We start from the raw sequence: 13,372 nt of genomic DNA, 5'->3' as shown, positions 1-13,372 counted from the left end.
GATGTACTCCTCAGCTGCCCTAACGTCAGCACTCGCAGCTTCACCATGCCTCACTACCGAGTGGATGCCAGATCTCTTGAAATTTTCAAACCAGCAGTGACTTGCCTTAAACGTATCTTCTGTTGCCTCTTCTGATGTTGATGGTTCTTTCTTCAAGTAGCTGTATGTGCCTTTTCTCATATTACAGTCTCTGTCACTGTATCTCCTGCCAGCTCTTTCTCTTTCACCCACACTAGCAGAAGCTTCTCCATTTCTTCATGGATATTTGTCCTTAATTGGGACAGAATTGTAGTTCCTTTTGCTGGACTTGCGCTTTTGATGGCATCCTTTTGTTTAAGGATGGTACAAATTGTAGATGTATTGCAGTCGTACAGCCTTGCCAGTTCAATCACTTGTACACCACGCTCATGCTTTTCTATTATTTCTTGCTTTACTTCTATCGACATCATTCTCTTCTTCTTCTCACCACTGTCCTTTACATTCACTTTCTTCAGTCCCATGATAGCACACAAAATGTTAGTAAAAAATGCAAAAACGATGCAAGAACAGGTATAGCACACAAGATTTGACTTGTTTCTGCGGGTAACACATGAGAAAGAACGAGATGCTGGTGTTGTGCTGCCAATACTGGACCCATGAGCCAACGCGCCAACTAGCGGCAGCTTCCCAAATCATGACTCATATCTTGGAATTTTGCTCGGATCTTAAACAAAAAATACAGACAGAGTCACAGCTCGTATCTTAAAAATTTTTTTTGTATGTTGGTCTGCTCATATCTCAAGGTACCACTGTATTTTGTTTGATCTAAAAGAATGCTGTGAGGTTAAGCAAGTCATGTACCTAGAAAGGACAGCAGAAATTATGTTGGTTTGTGCATGTGAGAAAGGCAGATTAGACTTTGCTTATTGTTCTCAATTAATTATACCATTAGCCATTAGTCATTAGTCATGCTTTTCTCTTAGCTTCCCCTGCACATTTTTGTAAGTGCTCCAGCTCCTATAAAAATGCCTGGAACACAATAGGCCTTTAATAAACACTTGTTTAAAAAAATTTCCAGGAGAAGGCATTGTTGTATAACACTAACAGCAGTATAATAACTTGTTTTATTGTTAAAGTAAATGAAAGCAAATATTATTTGAAATTGTGTGCATTAAGATAATAAATCTTATGACAGATTTTGTTATAAATATGTTCATGCCTGTTCATCAAAGCATACTCTGACCCTTAATGGCAAATGAATAGAGAGAAAGGGAGAGAAGAGGGACTATGAGCATTTAGTAGGCAGGACCTGTGCAGTCCTGGCAGCAATGCAAGAGAGGTATTACTATGTCCATCATATGCATGGAGAAATGTAGGTTCAGAGAGATTATTTTATTAAAGATCACAGGGATACTAAAGATTTGACCAAGGTCTTTAGAACTTTAAAAGTCCTGGTCGGCTCAGTTGTAGAGCATCGACCAGGCATGTAAATGTCCCAGGTTTGATTCCTGGTCAGGGCACACAGGAAAGGCAACCATCTGCTTCTACTCCCTTCTCCCTCCCTCTTCTCTCTCTCTTCCCCTCCCACAGCCATGGCTCAATTGATTCAGCATGTAGGCCCTGGGCGCTGGAGCCTCTGCCTCAGCTGCTAAAAATAGCTCAGTTGCCAATGCAACTTCAGATGGGCAGAGCATTGACCCCAGATGGGTTTGCTGGTTGGATTTGTCTCTGTATCTCTCCTACTCCCACTAAAAAAAAAGCCCTTTTCCTTACACTGTACTCTCTTATCAGGATCTGTGGACTTTGGAAAATAAAATGAGAAGCCAGAGCAAGGTGCATGTTTATGTCTCAGTGTCCAGTGGCAGCCATTTCCACCTACTAATCTCTCCCCTCCCCCACCAAAAAGTTAGTAAAGGCAGCTTTTCCAGCGCATTTGGTCATTCTAGCCTCTTCCCCCCCCCCCCATTACATGTTCCTATTGTTATTCATCCTATTTCTGTAAAAATATTCCTTTAGTCACTCTTTCAGCTTTTGTATTGGGAGACTTTCTGTCCCTTGACATGATTTTTACAATAACCATCTCCCCCACTGTCTGTATAGTTCATTAGCCTAATACCCCTGTTTTAGCAGTGTTTTTATTGCCATGCCCGCACACTTCTCATACTTTTTTGTTCAAACACTTGCTCCTTTTTTTCCTTGGCAGGGGAACGGAAATCTGGAGACTGCACTGCTGATGGGCAAAAACTAGTCTGTGTGTCCTGCCTAGAAGGGAAGGAGTACACAGACAGGCACCATTACTCTGATAAATGCAGAAGATGTAGAACTTGTGATGGAGAACATGGTAAGTGTCTTTAAAAGCAATGGAAAGAGAACAGTTGTGGTGCTCTATGTAGAATCACTTATAATCCAATTGAAAATGGGAGCCTTTTCCTCTGGTGCTAGTTGGTATACAGAAAGGGACAGGCTGAGCTTACTGGGGTGAAGCAGCACCAGGTACTGAACTAATCACTGGTTTAGACACTTAAGAGTCAAGTCTAGGCAATCCTCTCAGATGTAGGAGACTGACTAAATATAAATCCTATGAACAGATTTAATTAGTTCTCATCAAAACTGCAGAACCTTTTTTTTCTGCCTCAGTTTATGCTTGTGTACTGGCTCTCGTTCATGGCCAGAAAGAACTTAGAAATCTTCAACTCCAAGGACAGAGAATCCCGAGAGATGGCTGGTGTGTTTCACCTTCTTTGGGTACCTGGTTGGTCCTAATGATTTCAACTGGGCTCCTGAATTTCAATGAATATCCCAATCTATTTTGAGGCTCAGATTAAAATATACCAGAAGTACTCCTGGTTTCGTTTGACATCAAGAAATCTGCCTGACCAGGTGGTGGCACAGTGGATAGAGCGTCGGACTGGGATGCAGAGGACCCAGGTTCGAGACCCCGAGGTCGCCAGCTTGAGCACCGGCTCATCTGGTTTGAGCAAAAAAAGCCCACCAGCTTGAACCCAAGGTCCCTGGCTCCAGCAAAGGGTTACTGGGTCTGCTGAAGGCACATATGAGAAAGCAATCAACGAACAACTAAGGTGTCGCAACGCGCAATGAAAAACTAATAATTGATGCTTCTCATCTCTCTCCGTTCCTGTCTGTCTGTCCCTGTCTATCCCTCTCTCTGACTCTCTGTCTCTGTAAAAAAAAAATTTTTAAATAAATAAAATATATATTAAAAAAAAATCTCTGGACATGTGTTTTAAGTGTCTCTATTCAAGCTCTAATGCATTGTTTCTCAACCATAGCTGTACATTAGAATCACATAGGAAACTATGAAAAATGCCAATGTTTAGGTCCCACATTAGACCAATTAAATCAAAATCGCTAAGGAAAAGGGCTTTGGCATTGGTCTGCTTGACTAGATCAAGCGAAGGTGGGCTTGTCTTGATTGCTGGATTGTCTATCCCAGGGGTAGTCAACCTTTTTATACCTACCGCCCACTTTTATATCTCTATTAGTAGTAAAATTTTCTAACTGCCCACCGGTTCCACAGTAATGGTGATTTATAAAGTAGGGAAGTAACTTTACTTTATAAATAAACTTTACTTCATAAAATTTATAAAGCAGAGTTACAGCAAGTTAAAGCATATATTATAATAATTACTTACCAAGTATTTTATGTCATATTTTCGCCAAGTTTGGCAGAATAAATCTTTATAAAACAACTTACTGTAGTTAAATCTATCTTTTTATTTATATTTTGGTTGCTCCGCTACCGCCCACCATGAAAGCTGGAACACCCACTAGTGGGCAGTAGGGACCAGGTTGACTACCACTGGTCTATCTACTTAAAACTCTGCTAAATGGTTTCAATCATTACAACTTGCAGTTGTCTGTTTTGCATTTAAATACTAGTTATATTAGTAAAGGTATGATGGTGTGACTGCTCATATAAGTAGTGGATCTCAAAAAATCTATACAGCTCCTACTCATCATTTTCATTGTCAGTGTATAACTAGCTGTTACAACTAATTGTCTGCATTGGTTTTCTAGGCTTAGAAGTGGAAAAAAACTGTACCAAGACCCAGAATACCAAGTGCAGATGTAAATCAAACTTTTTTTGTGACACTTCTGAATGCGAACACTGTAGCCCTTGCCGCACGTAAGTTTTAATCTGTCTCATTAAAACACAAGATATACTTTGAGAGATGTCTTCCTCAAGGGAAGAAAAACTGACTGAGAGTCAAAAATTTGGGTTCTAGTCTTGCTTTACCTCCAAACAACTAGATAACCATTTGATTATTCAGGCATTCGATCTCCATGTCACCAGAAAAATGACCCACAGGTCTGGCTGCTTGTCACCACAAACATTAAATAATTGTAGCACAGGTGCTGGTGCAAAGAGAAGAGGTTATTCAAATGCTGGTCACCTGAGAAAACTAGGGAACTCCTGTCCTCGAAAACCCATTTTCTAGCTCAAATGCCTTAGCCAGTTTACCTGAGGGATTGAGGGAACCCCTAGGGGAAGGCTGATGCTGTTTCTCTTGAGGGAGGGGAGTCCTTATCGACATGGCTGGCTGGACTTCCATGGTTCTCTTGGCCTTATCAGCAGTGTGATGGGAGAGAGAGAAGGGGGACTGAAGATTCATTCTTCCCATTTTGATGTTAATTCTTGAAGTGCATCAGCTGGATGTCTGTGATTCATTGTCAGAATTATTCCTTATTCTTGGAGAGGAACAGGTTTTCCTTGAAAGGAATCAGAACTGGAAGCCTCCGTGTGGTGAGAGCAGCAGAAGGAGGGGGAAGCAAACACGCACATATCTCCCATTATGCTTATTCTCGTTCGGGTATTAACCCTTGCTGTGCATTAGCCAGAGGGGAACAGGCATTTTAACTTTCATGAGAGCTTGGTCAGAGATGAAAGTACAGAACTGATTATATACATTTGATTTGTTACAGCATACATAACTGCGATCACTAAATTGGAAATATTGAATTGTGGTTATAAGAGCAACAAACTGGATTTAACATTTTACATAAATTCTTTTATAAGCTTACTTTGTTAGTACATTCTCACTTAGCTCTATTTTATGGCTTGTCAGACTAATATCAGTAAGTCAGTAATATAACATATTTATTCCTGGTTACATCCAAACATGTATTGAACACCTCCTATGTGCTTGACACCACTGACTGCCTAAGCTAACAATATGAGCAAGACACATTCCTGGCATCAAAACTCTCAGGCTAGAAGCAGAGAGTCAAAAAGTGCATGGTTACTGAGCCAACATCATGTGGCAAGCATCAGAAGAGGTCCGTGCCTAGGGTGTTGCGTGTTCTATAAAACCTTCCCACCCTGCCTGGGGAGATACAGTGAAGATACGAAAAGGCTTGAGTCTGGAAATCAGTGTACATAGATCTAAAATACATTTCAGGCAGGGAAACAGCAGCGACAAAGAGACGGAGGATGCTGTGGAGAACAGGGTATCCGGCTGGAGTGCGGGAAGAGGGAAAAGAAGCCAGGGCCCAGTTATGAAGGACCTTGCCTTTCACGCTAAAGAGCTTGGGTTTTGACCCTAAGTTAACAACCTTGATTGTGCATCTCACTTTTTCTGATTAACTGAGTGAATTTGAGCAGATCACTTAACCTCTCTGAGCTTCTGTTTCCTCACTCATTGGGATGCAGATAATTATCACTTGTCCTATTGGCCTCATTTCTGTGAAGATAAGAAATATGTAATATGTGTTATAAAAAATAGCTTTTGTTTTGTAAGACATTGCTTTGCATACATATAAATATAATTGAGATTATATCAATGTGCTTCTCCTTAAACTTGCCTGATGTCTCTTATTTACTGGAAGAAGTTTAAGGCATGTGCACTTAACCTAGCCTCTTCTTTCTAGCCCCAAGTGTCGAGACAGCCCTCATGATGATAGAATAAATAGGAATTGGGGGTGAGGGGAGGGACTCCTGTAAGGCAAATACTAACCATACTAGTAATTCTAAATACTTCCTAATCTTGACTTAATTTTCTTCTCACCATAAACCCTTCAAGCGTGTAATATTCTTGTTATTGGTGAGAAAGCAGGTTCATGGTGGTTAAGTGACTTGCTCAAGCTCACCTAGTTATATAGTGGACAGAACCACGCTTTAATTCAGACAACCTGACTGTCAGTGCTTGACCGTCTGAAGAAAACCCACAGGAACCTTTTGAGTGCCCTGAGCACCATTTGATGTTAAAAGAGGAAACCTCTAAGGGCCAGCTGAGTCAGCCCCCTCAGTGGCATCATGGGCAGTGGCTATTGTCTGGCCATTTTTACTGTTCTGTGGAACTACTTTGAAACTGCTTTTGGTGGTTTATGATTGTCATCTAGTATTTTAAAAGCACAGTTTATTACCAATTTTAAGTTTATTTTAGGATCTTTTTCTTATATGTCGATATTACGATTTCTTATATTACTTTATTTACCTTCCTTTAACTCTAGGTATTTTAAAACATAGTCATTCTTTATCCATACAAACATCCAAATTATGTTACAAATTTATACCAGCTTTAGATGTCAGTCTGGAAATATTTTTGAAATATATTTGCCAGAGATGTGAAATGAGTAAAATGGTCCCATATTTATAGTGTGTTATTGAAAATGGTCAAGGAGTCAGTTCATTAGGCTTTTTAATTTCTTCTATATTTCTTTCTAGGTGTGAACACGGAACCATTGAGAATTGCACACCGACCAACGACACCATATGTAAAGAAGGTTATTATTATTTTTAAATGAGTATACTCTCCTTTTTCCTTATTCCCACAGTAAAATTTGAAGAAAAGCCAGTCCCTTTTGATTCTTTGAAAGTATTTTGTTTAATCTTAAACACTGCTTATTTTCATGTAAAATGTTCAATATTCCAATCTATAGGATCTGGACCTGACTTACGGTGGTTATGGCTCCTGATCCTGATTCCAATAACTGGACTGCTGATAATTTGCTGTAAGTTCCTATTTTGTTCAAATTGAAATAACTTGGAAAGTACTTGTTCAAAGAATTCCCCCCGTCTCCTACCTATAAGAAAACTTCTACCAGGTAGCTAGCTCGCTCTAGTGTATCTTTAATTCCTGCCACTAAATGCACTCATGAAAGCTGATGAGACTATATTACATTATCTCTCAGCTACTGTTTCTGAGCAACCATTTAGGGGCGCTGAGTGGGTATTACCATCCTCCCTCTGTTTCCATTCAGGCAGCAGCCAAGTTTGCCAAGTGCACTGTTCGTCAGGCTTGCCTCGTGCATGAGGAGAACACAAGGAGCCAGGGCCTCCCTGGAAAAGGCATTGCAGGGGACCCTCGATAAATCATCCCTCTTTGTGCCTCCTCACCCTTGTCCAAACTCTATTTTTTTAGTATTTCTTCACCATAATTTAAAATACTGTGCAATACATTTTTATGCAAGGGTTACTTAGTAAAATTAGCAGATAAGCCAAAATTGGTATAACCATAATTACTCTAGAAAAATCCCTTTAAATCATCAATAAAACACAGGTGCAACTTTCAATCACTCTGAAACATTCAATTTTTCCTTCTTGGTTGGAATAAGTCTCTGTGTCTTTAGCTGAAGATAGAGGTTGCCTTGCCTTTAGAGGTTGTTAAGCTAAAAATACATACTCTGTATTTAAGCACTATACCATGTCTGCAGTTTTACGGATTCCTTTCTTCCGTCTCATACTGACTTCAAGGCATATATTCATTGAGTGTGTATACTTGGCCTATTTGTGAGAGCATGCACAGGAATTTCTGGATGTTCAATGCCACACCATGAAAGTTGATGTCCACTTTCCATACCCTGTGCCTCTATACCCTGCTGTAGCCATGACATCCAGCTCCAAGCTGCTGAGAGGACATGGTGCTACCATGCCATAAGTCAAATGCCAGCTTTAGGCTAGACCAGTTTGAGATAATTGGATGTTCCAATTAAAATGTAGCATATCTCTAGAACAGTTGACCTGATGGGGTAAAATTACCCGTAATCTGAACAATGCTATCTCTCGGGGTGTTTGGTCACCATAAATATCAATGAATCTCTCCTCACACTTCTCTAGTGTGAGAGTAGTGCTTCCTACAAGGCTGATAGAAGATTCTTTAATCTTCTAGGGGTGAAAAGAAAGTACTGGAAGAATAATGGTCACTATACACCTACACCTTCAAATATAAATACGGTAAGTGTTGAAATGTGCATCAGCTCTCCTAAAAACTTAGGGAAAGTAGTCATTCAACTTTTTACTTAACTTTTTAAAAAACCAAACATTTATTGTGTGTGTGTGTGTGTGTGTGCATATGGTAGAGGGCATCCAAAGGTAATTAGGATAGATGCCCAGTTTATAAAAGAGTTATCAAAGGACTTAGTGGAGGGTGCTCAAAACGAGTTGTAAAAAGGAGGTGGCCAAGCGGCGTGTTCCGCGTTGGTGTGTCCCTGTCCCTGCAGAGAAACCGCAGACGCCGCCTTCACTAGAGCGCGGACTCGGTGTGCGAGCCAGGCACTGAGGCAGCTCTTCAAGCCCGTTACAAAGGCACAGCTCAGCTTTCTCTAGCCACTTATTACTGTCGTTCTTACCATATGTATTTTTTTTTTCCTCACATGGGATCAAAGCATTTCAAATCACAAAAGTTACACAGGGAAGAAAAACCGTTCGCTTCAGAAATACAGCTTTCCTCATTTGGGGCCAGGACTCAGTGGGAGGTAGGGTTCCTAAAAGCAATATAGTACAAAATAATTTCAGTTTAAATCATTTTCTCACATCAGAAATAAGATTAGTTACAGTTTAGAGGGTTGTTGATGACTGTGTTTGTTATGTTTGTTTTCATGAGTCTGTATGAAACATACATTCAACACATTCCACAAATTCGCTGGGTTCCTTGGCTGTGTAAAAAATAAGCCAACATTCTTTAGTGCCTGGCAATTCTGGAACCTTTCAGAATAAAAATTTGATGGATAACTCCTTCTTAATCACGTCGTCTAGCTAATTATGTATATCAAGCAACTGATTGTACTTCCTTTAGTATTAAGGAAAAATTAAAAGATTGCATTTAAACTATCCTAAATATGTATTTATTTTTCTCTCTTCCTCCATATTTTTTTCTCCCCAGGAAATGGCCCCAGTGCCTGTAGCAGGTAAGGTTTTTATCATTTCATTTCATAGAGATGGCTTCCATGGGAGTAAGGCTAATTTTAGAGTAAAATAATGTCATTATTGGCAATGACATATTGTGAGGTCTTGCTATTCCTTGAGCTTACAGTTCTTCTTGCTCACTACCAAGGGTTTTTCAGGCACTTTGTTTAAATGTATAACTAATATTCCTAGATAGAAATAAATCAGGCAGCAATAAGACACTATATTCTGAGCCTTAGGACAATTTCCCTTTACAAACATTTTGGTGTATTAAAAAACTCCTGCCTAAACTGACTTAGATGTTAATCTGAATTGTAGACTCTGTTATTTTTGGTTTATTACAGCTCAGTCGTGAGAATCAGCTTATGATTCTCCTCGGTTCTATTTATTTATTTATTTATTTATTTATTTATTTATTTTACAGAGATAGAGTGAATCAGAGAGAGGGATAGACAGGGACAGACAGACAGGAATGGAGAGATGAGAAGCATCAATCATTAGTTTTTCGTTGTAACACCTCAGTTGTTCATTGATTGCTTTCTCATATGTGCCTTGACCACGGGCCTTCAGCAGACCCAGTAACCCTTTGCTGGAGCCAGTGACCTTGGGTTCAAGCTGGTGGGCTTTTGCTCAAACCAGATGAGCCCATGCTCAAGCTGGCGACCTCGGGGTCTCGAACCTGGGTCCTCTGCATCCCAGTCCGACGCTCTATCCACTGCGCCACCGCCTGGTCAGGCTCAGTTCTCTTTTTTGAGCTGTCGTTCAGAGATAGATGATCATGAATTCTTTGCCTGCTTATTCAGTTTGTAGGTCACTGATCCATAGGAGATGGTTCAAGGTGATCTTTTCTATCCCTTTTATAGATGAGGAAAGAACATACAGAGATGTTATGTATCTTGCTCAGGTCACAGAGCAAATAACCGGGAATATAGGTGGAGTTGGGATTAGAAGTCAAGGCTGTTTCTGTTTTTGTGTTTCCTTATCAGCTTTTTAGATGTCTAGGACTAACCTGCAATACAATACAATAAGAGGAGAAGTAAACATGGTTTTCAGTCATGGCAATTTCATTTAGAAGAACGAATTTTCAGAGACTATTCTCGCCCTCTCTCTTTTATCCCCCCCAGATATTGACTTGAGTGACTATATCAGCACTATTGCTGAGCTTATGACAATGAATCAAGTTAGAGATTTTGTTCGGAAGAATGGTGTCAGTGAAGCCAAAATAGATGAAATCAAGAATGACAACGCCCACGACACAGCTGAACAAAAAGTCCAGATGCTCCGTACTTGGCATCAACGTCACGGGAAGAAAGGCGCATATTGCACCTTGATGGAAGGTCTCAAAAGAAGCAGTCACCATGCTCTTGCAGAGAAAATTGAAGACAAAGTCCTAAAGGAAAATACTAGAAAACAGGAAAATGCTAACTACAACAATGAAAATGAAAGCCAAAGCTTGGTCTAAAGGAAAAAACAACTGTCTCGGTTCTGAGTATAGACAATCAATAGAAAGAAAAATGAGTGTTTGCACAAGTTTTTAGTAGAGGTTGGGTACAAGCATTGCTTGAATTTTTACTGGGTATGTTTTCTTTTTCTCATGTATTAGATTTGTAGAGCTAATATACAGGTTTTGAGGATCTAATGGTTCTGCCTTCAAGGATGTTTAAAATCTAGACAGACATGATTAGGAATAAATGCAGTGGCATGTTAAATATGCAAATATGTAGGAGTGTTTGCAAAGACAAAAGATTGGGATCATTCCCTAGTATCTAATGTATGATTCTATAAATATATACATAATCACTGTATGTGAACACAAAGATCTGTCTACGGGCTAACCCCATCCATGCATCAGTAGACGATATGACCTCTTGCTGCAATGTCACAGAGACTGAAAAGGCAACTTTGTTTCTGAATTACCTCCCCAGCTCTGGTATGACTTGGAGATTTTTACTATATTTGTTTTTTGTTTGTTTGTTTGTTTTTGTATTTTTCTGAAGCTGGAAACGGGGAGAGATAGTCAGACAGAATCCCGCATGCGCCCGACCGGGATCCACCTGGTACGCCCACCAGGGGCGACGCTCTGCCCACCAGGGGGCGATGCTCTGCCTCTCTGGGACGTCGCTCTGCCGCGACCAGAGCCACTCTAGTACCTGGGGCAGAGGCCAAGGAGCCATCCCCAGCGCCCGGGCCATCTTTGCTCCAATGGAGCCTTGGCTGCGGGAGGGGAAGACAGAGACAGAGAGGAAGAGGGGGGGGGTGGAGAAGCAAATGGGCGCTTCTCCTATGTGCCCTGGCTGGGAATCGAACCCGGGTCCCCTGCACGCCAGGCCGATGCTCTACCACTGAGCCAACCGGCCAGGGCCGATTTTTACTATATTTGTAAACTTTGTTTGCAACTCTGAGCATCTTCAGGAAAAGCTTGCATATACCTCTAAGAGTGGAATTTAAGTAAGATTCCACTTCAAAAATGTTTGCATAGATTATTGGTATTTCATTGCAAAATATTTCAATTTTGAATTCACATAGAAAATGGAAACTAAGTTATAATGCTTGAAATTTTATACTTGTGTGCCATTTTACTCAATTAAAATAATCGACTTCCTTCTCAGGTGCCAAAACATTTCATCAATCAGGGAAGTATTCCTAGAGCATTGCCACCTCTTTAATTTTTTTTCTTGATGTGTATCTTGATAGCCTTACACTCCCAAACCTGTAACTGCTATCTATGAAACACAGTGAGCCACTGTTGCTCTTAAAACTTCTAGTTCTGCTCCTACACCAGGTAGTTTTGCAACCTATCCCAAACCCACGTCTCACCAAAGCTGATCAGATGGATTCTTCTTTTGCCCTGTCCCCCACAAACCATTCAGCACTTGCCATGTGTTCTGGCTACAGATGCAACTTATCCACAGCTAAGGCGAAATCATCGGCTTTAGGGCTCATTCTTGTTGTTTCCTGCAGCTTCTTAGTCAAACAGGCCCCTCTCCACACGGCCACCTCCTCCCTTTGACATTCAAAACACTTCAGAAAATGTCTATTAATGTGAATTTTAATAAATACTATTTATATGTGTAGCTATACAATGATGACATTTATAAACTGAAATAGGTACGTGGAACTAACTACCTGAAGAGCTTCTGTTGATGGAAGATTCTTTTCCTCCTTATCTTTGAAAATGTCAAGTACAGGTAAAACTATTTAATTAAAATCACGTGTTTGGTATTTCTGGTTGTCTCTTTTTAGTAAAGGCCTTGCCTTTTTGTTTGTTTGTTCGTTTCCATTTTCTCTAACTACAGCTAAATGTAACCTGTTTATGAGTTTTCAATGCTTTCTTTGTCCTCTCAGGAGGCCTCTTTAAATACCTTTTAGTAGTTAATTTCCTTCATAAGCTGTTACTGCCAAGAAAATCCCTCTCAAACAATATACTATTATTTATTTTTTTTTACCTTTTTTTTTTTTTTTTTTTTGTATTTTTCTGAAGCTGGAAACGGGGAGAGACAGTCAGACAGACTCCCGCATGCGCCCGACCGGGATCCACCTGGCACACCCACCAGGGGTGACGCTCTGCCCACCAGGGGGCGATGCTCTGCCCCTCCAGGGCGTCACTCTGCCGCCTGGGGCAGAGGTCAAGGAGCCATCCCCAGCGCCCGGGCCATCTTTGCTCCAATGGAGCCTTGGCTGCAGGAGGGGAAGAGAGAGACAGAGAGGAAGGAGGGGGGCGTGGAGAAGCAAATGGGTGCTTCTCCTATGTGCCCTGGCTGGGAATCGAACCCGGGTCCCCCGCACACCAGGCCGACGCTCTACCGCTGAGCCAACCGGCCAGGGCCAGTATACTATTATTTATTATGTGAGGGTTTACTCTGACACTGGAAATGAGGATTAGGTAGGTTTTATTAATAAGAAAGCTAAACAAGAATTTTGAAATATTCTTTTCAGCACACTTTTCACTGTGGCTACTTGGTACTACTGGACTCTATTTTTTTTAATTTAATTTTAATAATATATTTTATTTAACCCACTATTCCCAAAGTTATCCTTTCAACATGTAATCAATATAAAGAACAGATAGTGTACATTCTTTTTTTTTTTTTTTTTTGTATTTTTCTGAAGTTGGAAATGGAGGCAGTTAGACAGACTCCCGCATGCGCCCGACCAGGATCCACCTGGCCTGCCCACCAGGGGGCGATGCTCTGCCCATCTGGGGCGTCACTTTGTTGCAACCAGAGCCATTCTAGCGCCTGAGGCAGA

The 13,372-nt window shown here is 40.7% G+C and overlaps 1 protein-coding gene across 1 annotated transcript in view; it reads left to right on the top strand.

The window, feature by feature from the left end:
- Positions 1-12,331, top strand: part of FAS (Fas cell surface death receptor) — a 44,283-nt gene extending 31,952 nt beyond the window's left edge. Inside the window, exons 3-9 of the mRNA XM_066243526.1 lie at positions 2,183-2,320; positions 4,018-4,126; positions 6,665-6,723; positions 6,880-6,951; positions 8,109-8,173; positions 9,102-9,126; positions 10,249-12,331. Coding sequence (XP_066099623.1) covers positions 2,183-2,320; positions 4,018-4,126; positions 6,665-6,723; positions 6,880-6,951; positions 8,109-8,173; positions 9,102-9,126; positions 10,249-10,586 — 806 coding nt within the window. The 3' untranslated portion in view covers positions 10,587-12,331. The remainder of the gene's footprint in view (positions 1-2,182; positions 2,321-4,017; positions 4,127-6,664; positions 6,724-6,879; positions 6,952-8,108; positions 8,174-9,101; positions 9,127-10,248) is intronic.
- Positions 12,332-13,372: the final 1,041 nt, after the last annotated feature.

This window comes from Saccopteryx bilineata, chromosome 9, assembly GCF_036850765.1.
Source record: "Saccopteryx bilineata isolate mSacBil1 chromosome 9, mSacBil1_pri_phased_curated, whole genome shotgun sequence".
NCBI classification, from domain to species: domain Eukaryota; kingdom Metazoa; phylum Chordata; class Mammalia; order Chiroptera; family Emballonuridae; genus Saccopteryx; species Saccopteryx bilineata.
This window is presented reverse-complemented; position numbering and strand designations above follow the sequence as displayed.